The 22,592-nt window shown below is 35.2% G+C and overlaps 1 protein-coding gene across 1 annotated transcript in view; it reads left to right on the top strand.

The window, feature by feature from the left end:
* Positions 1 to 1,281: 1,281 nt before the first annotated feature.
* Positions 1,282 to 22,592, top strand: part of LIPI (lipase I) — a 39,043-nt gene continuing 17,732 nt past the window's right edge. The window contains exons 1-7 of the mRNA XM_023548156.2: positions 1,282 to 1,593; positions 3,317 to 3,425; positions 4,790 to 4,891; positions 9,724 to 9,813; positions 10,997 to 11,164; positions 13,285 to 13,389; positions 21,520 to 21,631. Coding sequence (XP_023403924.2) covers positions 1,282 to 1,593; positions 3,317 to 3,425; positions 4,790 to 4,891; positions 9,724 to 9,813; positions 10,997 to 11,164; positions 13,285 to 13,389; positions 21,520 to 21,631 — 998 coding nt within the window. The remainder of the gene's footprint in view (positions 1,594 to 3,316; positions 3,426 to 4,789; positions 4,892 to 9,723; positions 9,814 to 10,996; positions 11,165 to 13,284; positions 13,390 to 21,519; positions 21,632 to 22,592) is intronic.

The raw sequence follows: 22,592 nt of genomic DNA, 5'->3' as shown, positions 1-22,592 counted from the left end.
TATAATTTCCAAACTAGAATTATTAGAATTAATATGTATTTTTATGGATTAAAAAATTTTTTTTTAATTATGGATTTATAAAGTAAATAGATATATCATAATTTACTTAATCATATCCTTATTTCTGGTCACTGAAATCACTTCTGTTTTGTTAGCATTAAAATAATTTGTGTTAGAGCGTTTTTTTCTCCTGTATTTTCAGGTTATATTCTTGAAACAGATTCTTAGAAGTAGGATTACTGGAATAAAATATACTAACATTTTTGTGAATTTTTGATATATATTGACAGATCGCTTTCTCAAATATCTTACCAAATTAAACTTTCAGAAGCAGTGTGGGTCCATAATGTGCTCTTATTAAGACACAAAAAACATTCTTTTGGTGTTACGTGCTTTTTTGAAAAATTGGAAGTATCTAAGAACTTTAAGAAAGAAAATAAAAAGCAGCCATTGTTTCACTGCTTACTAATAACTATTGCTGTTGGTTTAGCTTTATTCTTTCATTTTCTGTCCCAGTTCCTTCTAGGATGGATTGGTGGCTGGATGGAAAGATAGATAGCTAGATATCTAACTAGCTAGCTAGATTGCATACATGGGTGAGAGTACTGCCATGATGATATTTAAAGTGTTTTAAATACGCTCTTAGCATCCATATATATGAATCACTTGTTATGTTTACACTTACCATAGTGAGCATTCAATGGATTTTTCCATCTTACTCACTTTGATAAAAAGTTTTACCTATTGAATTGATTTGTGTTTATTTGATCACTGGAAGGTTAAGTATAATTTTCTAATGTTTATTGTATATATATATACACACACACACTCTTCTGTGATATTTCTATTAAAACTCATAATCTATTTTATTATTGTGCATAATGCTTTCATAATGTTAATGATTTCAGTCATAGCTATTGGTATTGTTTTCTGATATTTTGTGCAGATATAATTCCTAATTTTTAAACACCATTTATTTATATTTTCCAAAGTAATTTTTTATTACTGCTAAATCAAAAAGACTTTTTTATTGTACTGCTTTATTCTTTGTAGTTGTTCAGTAAATTATACTGAAATGCTAACCATGTGAAATCCTTTGTCCATTGTCCCACCAAGTCCAGTTCTTTCAGCAACGCCAACAGGAATCAAATTCTACCCCAGTACTCAGCTTGAGTGACTTTTTAACTTTTTTTTTTTTTTATTTCAGAGACTAAAAGACCATGTCTTGAATTCACTCAGTTAAGTGTAAAGGATTCTTTTAGAGATTTGTTTATTCCCAGGATGGAGATAATTCTGATGCTGTATACAAGAAACAACCTAAACTGTGCCGAGCCACTATTTGAGCAAGATAACTCACTTAATGTTCTTTTCAACACAAAAAAGAAAACAGTATGGCTTATTCATGGCTACAGACCAACAGGCTCTACTCCATCATGGGTTCAGGACTTTGTAAGACTTTTGTTGAATCAAGAAGATATGAATATAATTGTAGTAGACTGGAAGCGGGGTGCTACAACTTTAATTTACAATAGAGCAGTTAAAAATACCAGAAAAGTTGCTATGATTTTGAGTGGACATATTCAAAAACTTTTGGTAAGTCTTGAAATTTTATGCATTATCACCCAGTGCCGGGGTCTTGAAATTGTATGCATTATACATGTTACATAATTTGCTCCGCTACAGTCGAGTCAATTGTAACTCATAGTGACCCCATAGGAGAGAGTAAAATGGCCCTATAGGGTTTCTAAAGAGTGGCTGATGGATTCTAATGCCAACCTTTTGGTTAGCAGCCAAGCTCTTAACCACTGTGCCACCAGAGCTCCTGTTTACATAATATACAGACTATTATGCAATACCATGAAGTGGTAATAAAATAAAGAAAATACGCTTTTCTGTAAGCATTAAGAACTACTGCTTTGATATACTAATGTATGTAGCCATTTTTTCTTTATGCCCCCTAAGTGGATAATTTTATGATCAGACATGACCAATGTTATTAAATATATATACATATCATTTTTAATAGCTTAGTTATGTTTTATTTTAAAATATATATTTTTTAAAACTTTACTTATAATGACTAACTTTGGAGTCTTTGAGTAGTATAAATGATAAGTACTCACTGCTAACTGAAAGGTAGTTGGGCCTACCCAGTGGCATTTTGGAAGAAGGGTCTGGCTATCTAATTCTGAAAAATAAGCCCTTGAAAACACTATGCAGCACAGTTTTACTCTGACACACATGGAATCATCATGTGTCAGGATGGACTCGACAGCAACTAGTTATTATACATTACACAAATATAAAATGCCTGTCTAGAAACTCCTGAATGGGTTAAATATAAATAATAAATTGTATATTAGTCTCATATAGATTCTACTTTTATAAAACTCAAACATCTCCAAAATTTATGATTAACTCAAATACCCAGTTGAAAATATAAACAAATAATTTGAATCTCTAGTTAATATTTTAAAGTTATGTAAGTATACATTCAAGATTTTTTTAAATTAAAAGAAATTTAAAACACTTCAGCTGCATGAGAGTGTGGTGGTAGAAACATTACCTCATGTAAGCTGCTAAGTGCCCCCTGGAGCCAAGTCTGTAAGAGGTATTCAAAATTTTGCCCTGGAAGAACTGACTCCATCATTTTCCAGCTTGTAATCTGAGGAAAAAACTGAAAATTCACAAGCTTCCTTCTCTCTTCTCTGAAATAAGGATGATTATTCTGTTTTTGGATTCTTAACATAATCTGATCAGATAAAACACAGAGGAAGATTAACATGGAGTCAAACAGACCTGGGTATAAACCCATCTTTTCCACTTATTACTTGTGTGGCTTTGGGCAAGACATGAACCTCTGAGCCTCAGTTTCCTTCATAAAATGGTGATTTCTCTAACCATATTTATTTAGCATTTAATAGGTGCCAGGGACAGTTTTAGGCAATAAGATAAAAATAAATAATTTATGGAACTATTATAAATATTAAATATGAAATTCGTGAAGCGTTTATCAACGTAGCTGGTAGTAAATGCTCAATATACAGTGGCTATCATTATTATTACTATTATAAAAAATTTTGCTAATTAAATGTGTTAGTTTGCATAAAACATATATGCTACATAATACTACGTATAAGATATTAAACTTTCTTATGGTAAAAGTTAAATAAAATATAGTTGTTTTGAAATTATTATTCATTAAGAAATTGATTAAGCCAGAAATTAAGCCAGAAAAAATAATGAGTTTTAGAATATGAGGCATAATTTGTCATGATCTGAAAGGAAAATCTTAACATTGCATTTTCAATTGCAGGAGCATGGAGCATTTCTTGATACTTTTCATTTCATAGGTATGAGCTTAGGGGCTCATATTAGTGGATTTGTTGGAAAAATATTTGAAGGTCAGCTCGGAAGAATAACAGGTAAAATATTTTTCATGGAGTTAATGTCTTAGCACACTTGTAAAGCATCAGAATTTACCTAAAATTTAATAGGTGCAATAATTAATAGAAATTATGCTCATACATTGTATTGTATTTCTACACTATATCCAAGTATTTGTCCTCTCTTGTTGTTGTTATTAGACTGTTTAAAGCCTTTTTCAATTCTTAACAGAGCTCAAGTTACCCATATGGAAATGGGAAGAAAAGATCTATTTCTGCATTCCCACCTGCAATTTAAGGACACTTACTATTTCAATACCAAGGAAAATTCATTAAATAAATCCATTAAATAAAACACTTTATTCATGTCTTGCGGGAGTAGACTATATGACAATCTACTTCCCTCAAGATTTACAGCCTTGGAAATCCTATGGGGCAGTTCTAATCTGTCCTACGGGGTCCCTATGAGTCGGAATCGACTTGACTGCAATGGGTTTGGTTTTTTGGTTTTGGTTATTCATGTATTAACTAACATGTATATATTACATGGAGCCCTGGTGGTGCAGTGGTTAAGAGTTACAGCTGCTAACCAAAAGGTCAGCTGTTCAAATCCACCACGTGCTTCTTGGAAACTCTATGGGGCAGTTCTACTCTGTCCTGGAGGGTTGCTATGAGTTATTTAGAAATAATATCCATAATTGATTTAATTTTAAAACTTTAATCTTTTCTTAAGTGTGTGTGGGAAATTTTAGTTACAAATAAATGGTAGGTAATAATAAATATGTTTTACTCCACAGCCCAAATTGGCATTTGGCACCTAAAAATCACGCTAGACTTATAGATGGATCCAGTAGGAACTAGTAAGGCACAGAGTTCAAGCAAGATGGTATTCATTATCCTTCTTCCCCCTTCAAATGAAGTTGTTGCCACTAGGTGCCATGGAGTTGGTTTTTAATCCATAGTGTCCCTATGATGTACAACAGAATGAACTAGGCCCAGCCTCACACCATCTTCATGATTGTTGTTATGCCTGAGCCCATTGTGGCAACCACTGTGTCAATCCATCTTATTGAGGGTCTTTTTCACTGACTCTCCACTTTACCAAGCATGATGTCCTTCTCAAATGAAGTAGTAGTTATTTATTATTCAGTATTTTGTTGAGGCATCTCTAGTGTAGCTTAACACAAAAACTCAAAAGGTTGGTAATTATTATTGTTCAAATAATGAAGCTACCTAGTATTCATCCAATTTCTTTTGTTTTTAGGCATATTTCTGGACAGGTTTAAATTAAAAATCTATAGATTTTTATGTTCATAATGTAATAATAACGCAAGCCTACAATCTAGCGAACAATGTAATAGAGCTTGATTTAATAGATTGAGAGTTTCTTTCTTGCATTTCAGGTCTTGATCCTGCTGGACCAGAATTCTCTGGGAAACCATCATATGACAGATTAGATTACACTGATGCAGAGTTTGTAGATGTCATCCATTCTGATACCAGTGGTAACTATAAAGGATTTATTGGTTGATTTTTTTTTAATTAAAAGGTAACATAACACAGGAGAAAAGAACATAAGAGGAGATAGAGTCATGGATAAAGTGATGATCAGTCCAATACTTTTTAGGGTTAGTGATTTCCTAGGGTGTCGAATGGCATTATTTACCTGCCCCAACCTTCAGATTTCAAGAGTTTCATGTCATCCTCAAATTCTGAAATTTGATTAAAAAGCGTTCTTCATGCCCGCACTAGTCATATGTATATATTTTTTTATTGGATTACATTTTCCTCCAAACTTAATTTTCCTGCTGCATTTATGTTTTTGGAAACCCTGGTGGTGTAGTGGTTAAGAATTCGACAGCTAACCCAAAGGTCGGCTGTTCAAATCCACCAGGCACTCCTTGAAAACCCTGTGGAGCAGTTTCACTCTGTCCTATAGGGTCAGTATGAGTCAGAATCGACTTGATGGCAATGGGTTTGGTTTAGTGGGTTATCTAGGTTTTTATTCTCCCCTATTCGTTTTTTATGTCTTGATGTATATCAACTAGAACTGAGTACAGCAGTTCAGGCCCAGGTAAAAAATAATTTTCCTTAAATATAGGAAAATAATTCCTTTATAGTTTTTAATTATCTTCCTAAAAATGTTTTACAGGATTTTGGTAGTTTTGGCTAGGGTATATTAGGCTATACATTCAGGGAGTAATCTTGATGACCCTGACCCAATTCCAGATTTGAGACTGATAATACTAACTGATATTTATTGGGCACTTCCTATGCTTCAGACAGTGTTTTATATGAATCAATCACTCAATTCTCACATGGCCCTCTTTTACAGATGGGGAAACTAAGGTTAAGTTCACAAGGACAATAAAATAGCAGAACCAGAGTTTGAACTCCTATCTTTTGACTCCAGAGTCTGCACCTCACTAGTATGTTATTCTGACAAGTTGATAATTTAAGTGTGTCGTGGTTGTAGGTATGCGAAGGGTGTGGTGCTGAGGTTGGGCTAGGAGGAAGTGACACTAAGACTGCTTCTATTTCCCTGTTTCCTTTCTCTTTGGTCCAGGTAATTCATGCTCTCCTATATTAACCTGAATTTACCTCATGGTGATCCATACCAATCTTCTTGTGGGAGACATAAATGTCATAAATGACACAGATGGGAGATGACTCTAGTGTGTGTGTGACAATGGACTGAGTCTACAATAGGAACAATTCTGGTCCTAATTTCACCTAGTTTTTATAGGGAGGCAGTGCTTGAAGAATCTATAGTTTCAATATGGTTATCTCTAAGCCTTCATGTCTTTATCCCTAGTGCTTTATCCATGCACGACACACCTACTGTCCAATTTCTCTGCAGTCCTTCATCTGAACCCTTCTTTCTGAAATTCCAACTTCAGTTTTGTCTATGGCCTTCAGTATGGTCTTCATACTTCTTATTATTTTTTTGTTTGAATTTTTGGCTTTTCTTAATTTATTGTTTTGGCCTCATCTTATACACTGAACATCTTTTGATGACTCAACCTATGAGATTTGCTACTAGATATAATATAGTTGGCAACTTTGACTAACCTTTTTATCACCATCACAAATGAGGAGCAAAGATTCTGGGCACTGCGTGTTCATCTGCCTCAGAGGATTTCTGAATGAGATCCATGGAGTCAGCAAGTGCTGAATACTGCCAATGAATGCATCTTGTCAATAATTTTTGTCCTTATTCAATTGTATACATTAAAGTAGTCATGTAGCCTTCTAAAAAATGGTAGATTAGGTAATCTGGACCAAACTTCTGCAGAAAAACATGAAACATAGAAATTATATATAATTATATAAATTAAAAGCAAATGAATCACTTATATGAATATGAGCATTGCATACAAGTTGACTTACAAATTAAATGTAATCTTTGTAAAAAAAAAAAATCCCATCATCTGCATTTTTTGTTTGTTTGCTTTTGATAACCCCACAAGCTAATTATAACATCAGTATGGAAACGCAGAAGGTAAATTACCAACATAAATGCCTTCACACATGCATTAATGTATGTTTTCAAGAATGCCTATAGCATTAAAACATATTAGCACAAAATTAGAAGCTGCACAGATATCCACCAACAGTAGACTGCATAAATAAGTTGTGGTAGGTTCATACAATCAAATCCTGTATAGCAACGAAAATGAATTAACTACATTTAAACACAGCACTGTGGAGGACTGTCACAAACATACTAATTATCAAAAGAAATCAGACACAAAAGAATATAATCTCACTTTATATGTATTTCCAAAGTGGGAAAATCTGAACTATATTATTTTGGGGGCATCCTTAATAAATAAAAAAGAATAAAAAATGATTTTTTTAAAAGAAAGGATGACTATTATTTTTAGTGAGAAGAAGGAAGCTTGTGGTTAGGTAAGGGCAAACTGGAGACTTGTAGATATTATTTCTATTTCTTGACCGGAGCGTGGTAGCTATGCGGCTATTTGCCTTATAATAATTAGTTACTCTGTACGTTTATATTGTATGTCACTTTATTTGTGTGTGTTACATTTTATAGTAAAAAGAAAATTAAAAAGTCACATCTGCTCTCCCTACCATTCTTGAACTTAGGGAATGAATGACCTAAGCAGACCAAGTTGCCCTACCCACTCCTCCCTCTGATAAAAGGGAAATGATACACCTGAGTCAAGGGCTGCTCATAGTTAATAGTAAATGTCGCTTGCTTCCCTCTAATTCCTGAGAAGCCTTCTTGGTTTGATTCTTCTTCAGTGGAAAGTTGGAGAAAATTAAGGCTCCAAAACAGGAACCCCTAGTCTTGGAACCCCATATTGAGTTTAGATACGAGGAAATTTCACAGAACTCCAAAACTGTTAAAAGGCTTCTTTTATCGCATACTCCGAGGCTGTCCTTCATTGCTTAGATTCCACAAGCTAAGTGGCCGATAGGATATAAAGAGGGATTGGCTAGTATACTCTTACCACTGTCACAATGAAATCATGCACACGTTTTACTGAATTCTAGGAAGTTGTAGTGAAGTCATCCAAGTTCTTTGTCTTTCTTTGCATGCTGAACATCCTGTCCTGTAACGCACATGTCCAAGCTTCTCATGTCCCTCAAATACCTCGCAATCTGTTACCACGTTCCATTACAGATTAGAATTAAATCAAGTGGCTGTATCTTAATCCTTAAGGTCAGACTGAAGCACTTATCTTTATTATGTGAAATTTATTTCTTATCCCTCTTAAGAGTTCGTTATGTTGTAGAACGTTTATTGTGCTCCAAGCAGCAAGATTTTATATCTAATCACAGTCCTGAGTGTTCTGAGCTTGCCACTCCCTCCCATTCTAATGACTTCCCTGGGTTATAGACTCCAGGTTAGAAATGGACCCAGAATTTGTACTTTCATCAGCACTCCAAGGATCTACACGATCTATACCAAACCCCAAATCCATTGCCATGGAGTTGATTCTGACTCATAGCATCCCTATGTGACAGAGTAGAACTCGCCCATAGGATTTCCGAGGCTGTAATATTTATGGAAGCAGACTGCCGCATCTTTCTCCTACTGAGCAGCTGATGGGTTGAAACTGCCAACCTTTTGGTTACCAGCTGAGGTTTTAACCACAGCACCACCAGGGCTTCTTACAAGATCTATATCAAAAACCAAACCCATTGCCACCAAGTTGATTCTGACTCACAGTGACCCTACAGGACAGAGTAGAACTGCTCCATAGGGTGTCCAAGGCTGTAATTTTTATGGAAGCTGACTGCCACATTTTTCTCCTGTGGAGTGGCTGGTGGGTTCAAGCCACTGCATTGTCAAAGCTCCTCTACAAGACCTGCAGAAGCCCCTAAAATCATAGCTATATCTTCCGTCACACTCTGACCCAAGTTGATCCAGCTGAAACAGCATATTCTTTAGATTTTTTCTAGATAGTGAAATCTAGCTTCAGCCAGTCCGAGGCGTTATCATCTAGAATGACAATAAATCATTACAGCGGCCTAAAAGGGCCTATCTGACTTGACTTCATTTCCTCCTGCTCTCCTTCTTACACGCCATGCTGCAGCCACTCTGGCTTCTTTGAATACCCTAGGCATGCTCACACACACATAACCACTTGGCTTACTACCTCATATCCTTCAGGCCTTTGCTCAACTCTTACCTCATAACCAACTTCCTTCAAAGTGCAACCTACCACTCTTTTTAGGCACTTCCTGTCCCCTTATTAGTTCTTGGGTGGTGCAAACAGTTAAGCTTTTGGCTACAAACCAAAATGTTGGCAGTTCAAACCAGTTCAGAAGCACCTTGGAATAAAGGCCTGACGATCCACTTTGGAAAGATCACCAACTTTGAAAACCCTGTGGAGTGCAGTTCTACTCTGAAACACATTGGGTCACCATGGGTCAGAATTGACTCAATGGCAAATGTTTTGTTGTTGGGTTTTCTTGACGGTCTTATTCTATTTAATTTTTCTCCACAGCACTTATTACCTGACATACTATATTTTCACTTGTTTGTTATCTGTCTTGCTCAACTAGAATGTAATTTCCACTAGAACAAGGATTTTTGCTCTGTTTATTCACTTCTTAGCACAAAGAACTGTGACTGACCTATAGTAAGTGATTGATAAATGTGCTTAATTAACGAAATACAGTTTTAGTGAGGAATTAATTTTAAGTGTTGATATCAGAAAACTCATATTTTTGTTCAATAGCTGTTATTTTTAATTCGTATTTTAAAAGGGTGACTTTCAATAGATTTTGTAAATTTGTTTTATGCAAGTGATATCAACCTGATTATATACACATTGTAATTCTTGGGTACGTTTCTTTTCAGGTTTAGGCATTAAAGAACCCTTGGGACATATAGATTTTTATCCTAATGGAGGAAAAAATCAACCTGGCTGTCCTAAATCAATTTTTTCAGGTATACCAATAGTATTTTGAATATATTTACATATGATTCAAAATGATAAAAGAAAATTGATATATTTTGCCCTGTTAATCTTCGGGCAATATTTTGATCCCATCTTCGTTGCCCATAATTCAGAAGAGTTATTGGTGAACAATGGTGTAATTTTACCCTGATGAGTTCATAAATTTTATGAGTAGATGTCCCATTTGATCATAGATGAAAGCTATTACATTGTAGTTTCAGCAGTTTTAGATCATTTTAAACATTAGTAGTTACAAGTCATTGAAGAAGCTTGAGCAGCTAAAGTATGGTATAACACAAGATCTTAGGATTTAACCTTCAGGTTGTCGTGAGTTGGAAGCAATTGGAGGACAGCTAACAACAGGAGCAAGTCGCTACAGTACTGTACCAACACTATGGATTTATAAACTCTTGACACTTGGTTGTCTTGTACATATAGATAGTTGAGCAGTAGTTCCAAGTGTACAATTTGGCTCACTTCGGAGACATAGGCAAGAAATATTCTTAGGGTCACAGTGGCAACTGGTCAAATAACACATGACTAAAGTCCTCTGTAGCTATAGAAGTCTGACCAACGGAATGAGGATGTGAGATGTTGAAAAGAGCAAGAAACATGATAAAGTTTTAATCTTACCAAGTTTCTTTGTCATCTCTGACATCGAATAAAATTAGGGTGGTGGGATCAGAAAGGAGAGATGTGTGCACCAACTGTTTAGTATGTTGTTGTTGTTATTGTATGCCATCAAGTCGATTCTGACTCATAGTGACCCTATATGACAGAGGAGAACTGCCCTGTAGGGTTTTCAAGGAGCAGTTGGTGGATTTGAACTACCCACCTTTTGTTTAGCAGCCTGAGCTCTTTACCTCTACACCACTAGGGCTCCAGTTGTTGACTGTAGTGGCACTGTATTTGTAGAGTTTGTTAAATTATTAAAATTAAACACTTTTGCCGTGGAAATCTTTCTTTAGAAAAACTGATTATTAATTCAGTATAAAAGACATGCTAAATTTGTTTTCAGTACTATTTCTTTGGTTGAGATAAAACTATTGTAGTGAACACTTTAATATTCATAAGGTACATTGTGTTAAAAAGCCTAATCTTTAATTTGTCTGTAATTTTCTTGAACTTGGATTAATTATCTACAGTTATTTTGCTCGATTTTTAATTCTTAAGGGATTGAATTTTTTAAATGTGACCACCAGAGAGCAGTTTACTTGTTCATGGCATCTTTGAAAACACAGTGCAATTTTATTTCGTTTCCTTGTGCTTCGTACAAAGATTACAAGACTGGTTTATGTGTAGACTGTGACAACTTTAAGAAACTATCATGTCCTAGACTAGGTAAGAAATTGTTACAACTACTATAATTCTTTGTGAAAATGAATAATGTATTTGTGCTAGTATTTTCTGTTAGAAGCTAAATTGTGTTTCCGCTTTCTTGTTAAAAATGCTAACATTTTATGGGAAAAATATTTGTACAGATGTGGGACAACCAGAGTAAATAGTTCATTTTCTACTAAATATTTTTTAGGATATTTCTTGAGAGGAACTTGATCAGCTATCCTTCAGTGCTCAGGGTAACGGGCAAATTTGGTGACTTCGTGGTGATTCCTGTTCTTGATAAACAAAAGATCTTACTATTATTTATCTATATTATCACTTAAAAAGGAAGACTTTCAGTTTCTTGGCAGGAGTGAGTATTTTTTTTTTTTTGAATGGGAAACCTTAGGAGTAATTGAACAGGTGAGAACCATAGTTGGTTATTTATTTGCTTTCAGCAAGTAGATACGAATGAGACGTTGTCCACACTTTCTAAATCAATAAATCTCGGTAGGAACAATTAAATATTGCAGCTTCTTATACCTGAAACCTACCAGTGGGACATTATAGAGAAAGAAGAACCCAGATAAAAATGGAGTGTTAAAGATGGAAGGAATCTCAGAGGTTTTTTGTTCAGGGTTCTCCAAAAGAGAATACAAGATTCAAGCATTTTATGAGCGTGTTAACATCTGGTCAGTATCATAAGAAGATCTGCCAGAAACATTTCTAAAACCACAGGGGCTGGAGGAAGTGGGCAGGAATTCCAAAGGCTGAATTAAACCATATGCCACCAGTTTTCCTCAGCAGGGATTTTATATTAACATACATGGAGACTCTCGGAGAGACACTCGCTATGCCGACTTGGCCAATTTGTTTTCTCCGAGACCCTTTGTGTTCATATGATATCTTGTGGAATTAGGTTTCGTCAGCCCTCATGTTGGGGGTTGTTTTTCTGGTCCCATCACTTTTCCACGTAAGTGAGAAAATTGTGACATAGTCAATCAATATATGAATTGCACTTAAGGGCACAAGTGAGAACTAGTGTTAAGCCTCCGAATTCCCAATTCATTATTCTTTTTATTATATTAAAATCTCAAATTTGGTGGTAGCAATGTGGAAATAGAAACACATATAAAGCGGTAAGCATCTGAACTATCTATATATGCATATATAAAACATATTTAATATATTTATATACTATATATAATATGTATTGCAAATATATGTATGTATTTGAATAATGTATGTATCTGAAATATATATATATACTATAAGTACAATGGAGCCCTGGTGATGCAGTGGTAAGAGCTGAGCTGCTAATGAAAAGGTTGGTAGTTCGAATCCACCAGCCGCTTCTTGGAAACCCTATGGGGCATTTCTCTGTCCTATAAGGTCACTATAGGTTTTTTTTTTTGGTTTATATGTAAAATATACAGTCCATATATATATATGTATATGTGATATAAGGAGTCCTGGTGGCTGCTAACTGGAGGGTTGGTGGTTCGATCCCACCCAGTGGCTCCGCAGGAGAAAGACTTGGCGATCTGCTTTGATAAAGATTACAGCCTAGAAAAGCCGATGGGGTAGTTCTACTCTGTCACATGGGGTTGCTATGAGTCGGAAATGACCCGACGGCACCTAACAACAACATACTACGTATATTGCATATGTAATATGTACATATGTACATACATGTAAGCATGTATATAAACATTACTTATGCATATGTGGAAGAATTGGGAGCTGTACTCATGGAATTAAATTGTTTATTTATTTTTATCAAATCAATTTACTATGCTGAATTTACTAAAAACAGTTACAAAGCACAATACTGAATTTATAATATAACAGTAAAAAACTGCTGTAAGTAGACTCTATCCATATGTGATATGATAAACTTTGATGAGATTTTCAGGGAGCACTATTTATTTGTTAATTCTGGATTTAAGAGTTGTTATTGTAATTAAAAGAAGTTGAATTTATTTGAAGAAATGCTTTTTAAGATATAAAAAAAATCCACAAATTATTATTATTTTTGCTACTACTACTATGCATTGATCCTTTAGTTTCTTAAGTGATTTGAAACAATTATATGCAATTTGATGGAAGGCCAATTTTCTGTTTTGTTTCTCAAATCTCAGGTTATCACATTGATCTGTGGAAAGATATTTTAAAAGAAAGAATGGAAAGACAGTCTCTTAGGACCACTGTGTTTTTGGATACTGCTGGCACAAGTCCATTCTGTAGTAAGTTGTTAACATTTTTAGCAAATGCTTAGTATTATATACTCCTTTACATTTTATCCAAAATGTTCTTTCCACCCATTCAAATGCTATCATGCGCCTTCAAGGAGGTTTAAAATTTATTAGAGCCAGTTTGACAAATTCAAAGAGGACTCTAGTATAATTTTCCCAAAGACCAATCAAGTCTTCTTTCCCTCACACCCAAATGTGTATGGTTATCAGTCCAACCACTACAGTTACTTCAGTGTATATCATGTTACAGAGCCTAAGACGTCCATCTACACTCTTAACTCCCATTTGGGAACTGAAACTAAGCAACATAAATAGAAAAACGGGCAAGTAAACAACGATAGGCAAAAGGAGGGAACCTGAAGAACAAGAGAGAATCTCACAGAAATGTATGAGCAGGAACTGATGGTACTAAAGGAAGAAGTCCAAGCTGCACTGAAGGCATTGGCGAAAAACAAGGCTCCAGGAACTGAAGGAATACCAATTGCCATAGTTCAACAAACTGATGCAGCACTGGAAATGCTCACTCATCTACGCCAGGAAATTTGGAAGACAGCTACCTGGCCAACCGACTGAAAGAGATCCATATTTATGCCTATTCCCAAGAAAGGTGAGACAACTGAATGTGGAAATTATCGAACGATAACATTAATGTCACACTAAGTAAAATTTTGCTGAAGATCATTCAAAAGGAGCTGCAGCAGTATATCAAGAGGGAACTGCCAGAAATTCCAGCTAGATTCAGAAGAGGACATGGAACCAGGGATATCATTGCAAATGTCAGATGAATCCTGGCTGAAAGCAGAGAATACCAGAAAGATGTTTACCTATGTTTTATTGACTGTGCAAAGGCATTTGACTGTGTGGAGCATAACAAATTATGGATAACATTGAGAAGAATGGGAGTTGCAGAACACTTGATTGTGCTTATGAGGAACCTGTACATAGATCAACAGGCGGTGGTTCGAACAGAACAAGGGTATACTGTGTGGTTTAAAGTCAGGGAATATGTGCATCAGGGTTGTATCCTTTCATCCTACCTATTCAATCTGTATGCTGAGGAAATAACCTGAGAAGCTGGACTATATGAAGAAGAACGTGGCAACAGGTTTGGAGGAAGACTCATTAACAACCTGCATTATGCAGATGATACGACCTTGTTTGCTGAAAGTGAGGAGGACTTGAAACACTTATGATGAAGCTCAAAGTATGGATTATACCTCAACATAAGGAAAATAAAATCCTCACAACTGGACCAATAAGAACATCAGGATAAATGGAGAAAATGTTGAAGTGTCAAGGATTTCATTTTACTTGGATCCACAATCAACGCTCATGGAAGCAGCAGTTACGAAATCAAAAGACGCATTGCATTAGACAAATCTTCTGCAAAAGACCTCTTTAAAGTGTTGAAAAGCAAAGACGTCACCATGAAGATTAAGGTGCACCTGACCCAAGCCATAGTGTTTTCAGTTGCCTCATATGCATGTGAAAGCTGTATGATGAAATAAGGTAGAGTGAAGAAGAATTGATGCCTTTGCATTGTGGTGTTGGCAAACAATATTGAATATACCATGGGCTGCCAAAAGAATGAATAAGTCTGTCTTGCAAGAAGTGTGACCAGAATGCTTCTTGGAAGCAAAGATGGCAAGACTACATCTCATGTACTTTGGACATGTTGTTAGGAGGGATCAACCCCTGGAGAAGGACATCATGCTTGGTAAAGTAGGGAGTCAGCAAAAAAGAGGAAGACCCTCAATGAGATGGATTGACACAGTGGCTGCAACAATGGGCTTAAGTATAACAAGGATTGTGAGGATGGCGCAGGACCAGACAGTATTTTGTTCTGTTGTACATGGTTTCCCTATGAGTTGGAATCTATTCGGCGGCACCTAACAACAGAACAACAACTATTCTGAGAAGAGTATGACACCAAAAACCAAATCAATTGCCACAGAGTTGGTTGTGACTCACGGTAACCCCATGTGTGTCACAGTAGAAGTAGGCTGCGTCACAGTACAACTACACTACATAGTGTTTTCGATGGATGATTGTTTGGAAGTAGATTGCTAGGCCTTTCTTATTTGCCATATGTGTATCCTCTTTAAGGAGCCCTGGTGATGAAGTGGTTAAGTGCTTGGCTGCTAACCAAAAGGTCAGCAGTTCAAACCCACCAGCCAGCTCTGCAGGAGGAAGATTTGGCAGTCTGCTTCCGTAAAGATCACAACCTCGGAAATCCTATGGGGCTGTTCTACTCTGTCCTGTACGATTGCTGTGAGGTGGAATCGACTCAGTGGCAGTGGGTTAATATCCTCTTTGGTGAAGTATCTATTTTTGCTCATATTTAGATTAGAATAATAATCAGGTTATTGTTATTATTATTTTACTACTGATTTTTGGCAGTTCTTTCCATACTCTACATACTAGGCCTTGCTGGATATGTAGTTTGGAAATATTTTCTCTTGGTCTATAACTTGTCTTTTCATCCAAAAGTTTTCAAATTTGATGATTATCTAATTAATTTTTCTTTTTATGAATTTCATTTGTGTCAAATCTAAAAACTTCATGCCAACTCTTAGGTATTAAAGATTTTTTGATTTTTTTACTTAATTTTTTTTTTATAGTTTTATGTGTTACATCTAAGTCTATAATTCCTTTTTATTTAGTTTTTATATATGATGTAAGCTTTGGGCTGAGGTTTGCGTGTGTGTGTATGTGTGTTGAATTGCTCCAGCATTACTTGTTGAAAAGTGCTATTGTACCTTTGTCAAAAATCATTTAAGCACATTTATGTGAGTCTTTTCTGGATTCTCTATTCTGTTTCATTGGTGTATGTGTTTATCCCTTTGCCAATACCCATGCTCTTGCTTACTATAGCTATAGCTATGTACTAAGCCTTTAATACCAGATAGACGGATTCCTCTCTTTTTATTCTTCTTTGTCAAGATTGTTTTAGATATTCCAAGGCCTAAGAAATTTCATACAAATTTCTGATTGTCTATGTTTATAGAAAACCTTGCTGGTGTTTTGATAGGAAATGCATTAAACCTGAAGATCAATTTGACCTCTTTATTATATTGAGTCTTCCAATCCATGAACATGGTTTGTCTTTCCATTAACTTAGGTCTTCTTTCATTTCTTTCATCAGCATTTTGTTATTTTCAGCATTCAGATACTGCACATACTTTGTTAAGTATATACTTAGGTATTTCTTTAGAGTAATTGTAAATGATGTTGTGTTTTGAATTTGGTTTCTACATGTTCATCATTAGTATATAGAAATGGAATTGATTCTTTTATGTCAGCCTGTTTCCTATGATCTTGCTGAATTCACTTATTATTTTTAGGGTTTTAAAAAATAGGTTTCTTGTGATATTCTATCAAAAGAATCATGCGATCTGCAAACAGAGATAGTTTCATTTTTTCCTTTTTAATCTGTATGCCTTTTATTTCATTTTCTCACTTATTGAAGTGCCTAAAGAGCAATCCGTGGGAGAAAAGACCTGCCAATCTACTCCTGTAAAGATTACAAACTAGAAGAACCTGTGGGGGCAGTTCTACTCTGTCATATAGGGTTGCTGTGAGTCAGAATCGACTCAATGGCACACAACAACAATGAAACTTCCAGTACTATATTTGAATAAGAGCAGTGAAAGCAGACATCCCAGTCTTATTCCTAATCTAAGTGGGAAAGCATGCAGTCTTTTTTAAGTATGATGTTACCTGTAGGTTTTTTATAGATGCTCTTTATAAAGTTGAGGTACCTCTCCTCTTTACCTAACTCATTGAGAGTTTCTCTATGTATTATTGTGTTAGTTTTCTATAGCTGCTGTAAATAATTGCCAAAAACCTAGTGGTTTCGAACTATATAAATTATTACCTTAAAGATGTGTGAGTCAAAAGTCTGATATGGGTCTCGTTGTGCTAAAAGAAAGGTGTCAACAGCATTACATTCCTTTCTGGAGGCTCTAGGGGAAAATCTATGTCCTTCCCTTTTCCAGCTTCTAGAGGCTGTCTGCATTCCTAAGCTTGTGGCCCACTTCCTCCCTCTTCAAAGTTAGCAGTAGTGTGTCTGCTTCTTACATCACATCACTCTAACCTTGCTGCTGTCATCAGATATCTTTCTATGACTCTTCTTCTGCCTCTCTCTTCCATTTTTTAAGATCCTTGTAATTACATTGGGCCCACCCAGATAATCCAAGATAATCTCTCTATGTTAAGGTCAATTGGTTACTTACATTAATCTCCAACCTTAATTCTTCTTTGCCATGTAAAGTAACATATCCATAGGTTCTATGAATAAAGATGCAGAAATCTTAGGGACACCATTATTCTGCCTCTCAAAGTCCACCTCCTGGTCTCCAAAGATACACGTCTGTCCCCCATGCAAAATACATTCATTGCTTTCCAAGGTCCCCAAAATCTCATCCCATTAGAGCACCAACTCAAAGTCAAAAATCTCATCAGTAAAATGTTCCAAATCTCGTCATGTAAATCATCTAAATCACATTTGGGTGAAGCTCTGTATAATCTAACCTGGGGCATAATTTGTCTCTATTTATAGGCCTGTAAAACTCAAGAATCAAGTTACTTGCTCCCAAAATACAATGTTGAGACAGGTACAGGATACAGGTTACAGATATTTCCATTGACAAGGGAGAAAATGGAAGAAATTCTCAGTCTCAGTTTTTATTCTCAGTAATTTGAAATTCAGCTAGTAACTCTATTTTGATTCAAGGTCTGGGAATAATTCTATTCAGCTTGTAGCTCCTTCCTCCAGGTTCATGTCTTTACTTTCTGGGCTCTCAGCTCAAATCTCAGAGTCATCCTTTTTTTCTCTCTTTGTGAAAAGTAGCATGTGTTTACAGCTGAGTGGTTTTATCAACCTGGTTCTTGCCTATAGAATGTAGAATTTGGGGGTCTGGCAGCCTTCTTTCATTTCATACTTCCTCTGTCTCTTTCAGTCTAAGCTGACAGTGTTTATGGTGGTATAACATTCTCAAGAAATTTATGGATCTCCATATATATCATGGGGATTCACTCCACTAGAGAAGATGTTCCTTTAATTTGTTGTATAAAGCTTGGTTGTCGATCTATTCTAAATATTTTATAATTTCTTAGAAGTATAGAAATCCATATTTTTGTTATTTATTGAAATAATTATATGATTTTTCTCGTTTAACCTGTGACTGTGTGGAATTACTTTATGTATATTTTAATCCTAAATCAATTCTAGTGTCTTATGATTTTTGTATGTTTTCATTTCTTTAGCATTTTTTATTACATTGTGCTTGGAAAATATATTCTGTATTCTAATTGGTAGCTGTGGGAATTTTTGAACTTAACATATAACTATTTTCTTGAAAGGACTGATCTGTACTTGAAAAACAAAATATGTATTTTCCAACTGTTAGGTACTTTATTCTAAGTAAGTCCATTAAGTCATCGTTATTAACTGGATCCAATAACTTTAGTTATTATTTATCTATTCGATAAGGCTTCTGAGGGGATGTGTTAAAATTTTCTCTATTGAAGATTTGCCATTTTTCCCTTGTAAATCTATTCATTTTGGCTTTGTGTATTTTGAGAGTGTTTGAGGTTGTTATTTTAGATGCGTAGCATAAATGACTAAAGACTGCTATATTTTCCTGGTGACATCTTTTTTTGCCTCATACACAAAAATGTATATTGTGTCATAGACCATTTTATCAGATTCTGCCACAGCAACAAGTTGCCTCATATAGCCTTTGAATCTTATGACTTTTTTCCTATCTTTAATATTATTGTTTCCTATCGCTAATATTTTAGTTCCACATTTTATTTAATGGTCATTAATTGTAAGTATATACATTACATCTAATGTTTACTTATGTTTTCCAATTTCATTTTTCTGTATTTTTTCTTTGCCCTCCACCCCTTCCTCTGAGTTCACCTTCTTTCTTTCCTGAAATATATCCTTAATGATTTTTTTCTTTTACTACCAGCTCTTTCAGTCTGTTTTTTTTTTTTTTCATCCAAAAAGTGTTCATCTTTCCCTCACTATGGAAGGAAGATTTATCTCAGTATAGAATTCTATGCTGAAAATATTTTTTTACTCAGCACTGTGAAGATATTCGCTTATCGGACCTTTATTATTAATATAATTTTTTTCATACAGGTAGTCTGTAGCTTTCTTCTAGTTTTATTTAAATTTTTTTCCTTTTTATTTTTGTTTTCCAGGCTCAAAGTTCTGTCCAAGTCTGGATTAAAAATGAAAGAAAAATATTTGTACTATTTCAAAATAACGATTAATATTTTCTCTTAATATAGAGAATTCTGAAAAATCAGCTCTTCAAAATTGTTCCTCAGAGCAAGTTGAATCTAGTTTGTTCCAAAGCCTTATACACAAAAAGTTCATGCAGCATTTTTGTGTAAATTTTTGTGAGTTGTCCACCAAATGGCTAGGCTAAATTTAGATTCCATGTTACCTGGAGTTTTACTCAGTCCCAGGGAATTTTTTTTTTTTTTTAACCTAAGACTCACAGCCAGCCAATGTATTGAGCTTTCATAGTTCCTCTTTCAATGAGAAGGTAGGGAATTAAGGTCCCTGGCTCTGTGCAGGGACTTTCATCTCACCTCTGTCACTTGGCATCATAGCTCCTGTTTCTGCATGGCAGTTGTCACGTCAGCCTCCATCTTTCTGCTACATCTAGTTCTCAAGTCCCTGGGGGATCTGGGCTTACTCCTTGCTATCTTCCAGACTTTAATTTCTTTTCCTTTTCTGGCCCCTGATATTTCCCATTTCTTCTATGAGCTTGTTTTTTTTTTTTAAATGTAAATATTACACTCAGGATTTCTATGTACTCATAGCAGTAAGGGGCTATTCTGTCACATCCCAGAGTGTCACAGCCAGAAATCACATGAGCAAGTCTGAATCCTAACTTATTTAAGGTGAGGTAAAACAAAGTATTTTGTCTAGACCTAGGCAGTAACTTTAAAGTAAGAAGTGTCCCTTTATACCTCCTGTGTCAGAAGTTATTTACCCAGGATGAAATCAAATCTAAAATCCATTATCTAAAAATAAATGAATAACCTTATTTGAGATCATTAGATTCCCTGGGTGTTGCAAACAGTTAGCACACTTGGCTACTAACTGAAAAGTTGGAGGGTCCAGTCCATCCAGAGGCTCCTCTAAAGAAGTGCCTGGTGATCTAGCTATGAAAAATCAGCTATTGAAAATCCTATGGAGCATAGTTCTACTCTAACAACACGTGTGTCACCATGAGTCGGAGTTTACTCAGTGGCAACTGGTTAATAAGCATCAGGCACAAGACATTGTGTTACACTTGGCTAATTAATAGCTTCATTAACATCAAGCAGAGACAATTTTTTGCATAGAGATTTTCCCCAGGACTATTTCAGACATTACACTGTCTTTAAAAGGGGTGCACAGGTCTTGGGATAACTCACAGATAGTCAGACTTCCTCTATTGCTCTGACAATATTGAGAATAGGAGTGAGTTCAGCATCCTTGTCCATGAAAGATATAATTTATCATTTTCTAGCAGTAATATTTTGAATAAAAATTATTATGAGCTAACCCTATATGGGACTATTTAACTTCACAGTAATTCCTAAACAGCCAGTGAAGTTGGGAATTATATATGTCAAGCAATTTATCTAAGACAAATAATTAGATAATTAAGGAACCATATCATATTTGCTTTAAATGTGCTATTGAAAAAAAAATTGTTTAATTGATCTATATCCTGAAGGTTTTGGTTCGTGTGTCAATTAGTACTCAGTAACTATTTGGCCAACTCTTCACCATGTCTGTGACTGACTGCCAGGCTTCTTCATTCCTTTTTTTTTTAGACTAATAGAAAATTGACGAACAAGAAGTAAAATATATTACCCATTTACCAAAAGAATGCTTCTCAATATTATTTGCATATGTAACATATGTGTACACTGCACGCGTGTATGTTGGTGTTGTCAGGTGCCGTCGAGTCAGTTCCGACTCATAGCGACCTGTGCACCACAGAATGAAACACCGCCCGGTCCTGCGCCATGCATGCGTATCTACACAGGTGTCAAAACAAAGTAAAAACAATGTGAACTGGGTTCTATATTTGTGTTTTGTAGCCTACTATTTTGTTCTCAATATGCTCGTTCTGGATAAAACAATGAAGGATGGCTATATTACATTTAAATTACTGAATGAGTTTGGGATGACTGAAGACCCAAGGCTTTATAAGTAAGTACAATTTAGTTTTGTTCTTTTTTTTTTTTTTTTTTTTTTTGCCATAAGCTAAATGTTTGCTTTCTTGAGCATCCACTTCAACAGATAATCCAAAGAGTGTAAATATTCTATCCAGAGGTTCTTAGAATGTTAGGGAAAAGACCTCAGATGTTATATTCTAATTCTTTCGTTTTATGGAGGAAGATACTGAATATAAAAAAAGAAAAAAAAAAGATTTATGGTACTAAATCAGTGACTAGGAGAGTTAAAGAGAAGAGAGAATTTATTTTTTTCCTACCGACTGTAATTCCATTGGAGCCCTGGTGGTGCAGTGATTAAGAGCTTGGCTACTAACTAAAAGGTCGGCAGTTTGAATCTACCAGCTGCTCCTTAGAAACCAGTTCTACTAGGCACTTCTACTCTGTCCTGTTGGGTCGCTAGGAGTTGGAATCGACTTGATGGCAATGGGTTTGGTAATTCCATTGTTCTCCCTGTTAAACCACCTTGCCTCTTAATTCTCTCAAATTTTCAGGTAAAGTCATATTCACAATGATGTGAGTAAATGTGGCTTCTGACAACAGAAGGACCTAATTTTAGTATTTCAGAGAACATTCGCAGCAACAAAGCCCCCAGACAAAAGGAGGTTTTCCTTCAATTTTCTATTTAATACTTTCTGTATGTTTGTATGAGTGCCTGTATGTATATCTGCATATACATATCTTAAAAGTTGTCTAATCATCTTAAAGAATATTCTCAGTTTGAGTTAATTAAATATACGTGTGTGTGTTTAATAAATTCTCAAGCTAGAAAATTTGTTTTCGCTTAAACAAAAGAATGAAGTAAAAGTACGCACTACTCTGAAAATTGTGGTTTCCAGCTTGTGCTATACTTTTAGAAATTCATTAAATAATGAAAGTGTTTCCAAAAGGCTCAGAGGTACCATCTGTCTGGTGATTAAATAAAGATAAACTTTACT

This window comes from Loxodonta africana, chromosome 20 (assembly GCF_030014295.1).
Source record: "Loxodonta africana isolate mLoxAfr1 chromosome 20, mLoxAfr1.hap2, whole genome shotgun sequence".
Lineage (NCBI taxonomy): Eukaryota > Metazoa > Chordata > Mammalia > Proboscidea > Elephantidae > Loxodonta > Loxodonta africana.
The sequence above is the reverse complement of the archived record's forward strand: the minus strand, read 5'-3'. Positions and strand labels throughout refer to the sequence as shown.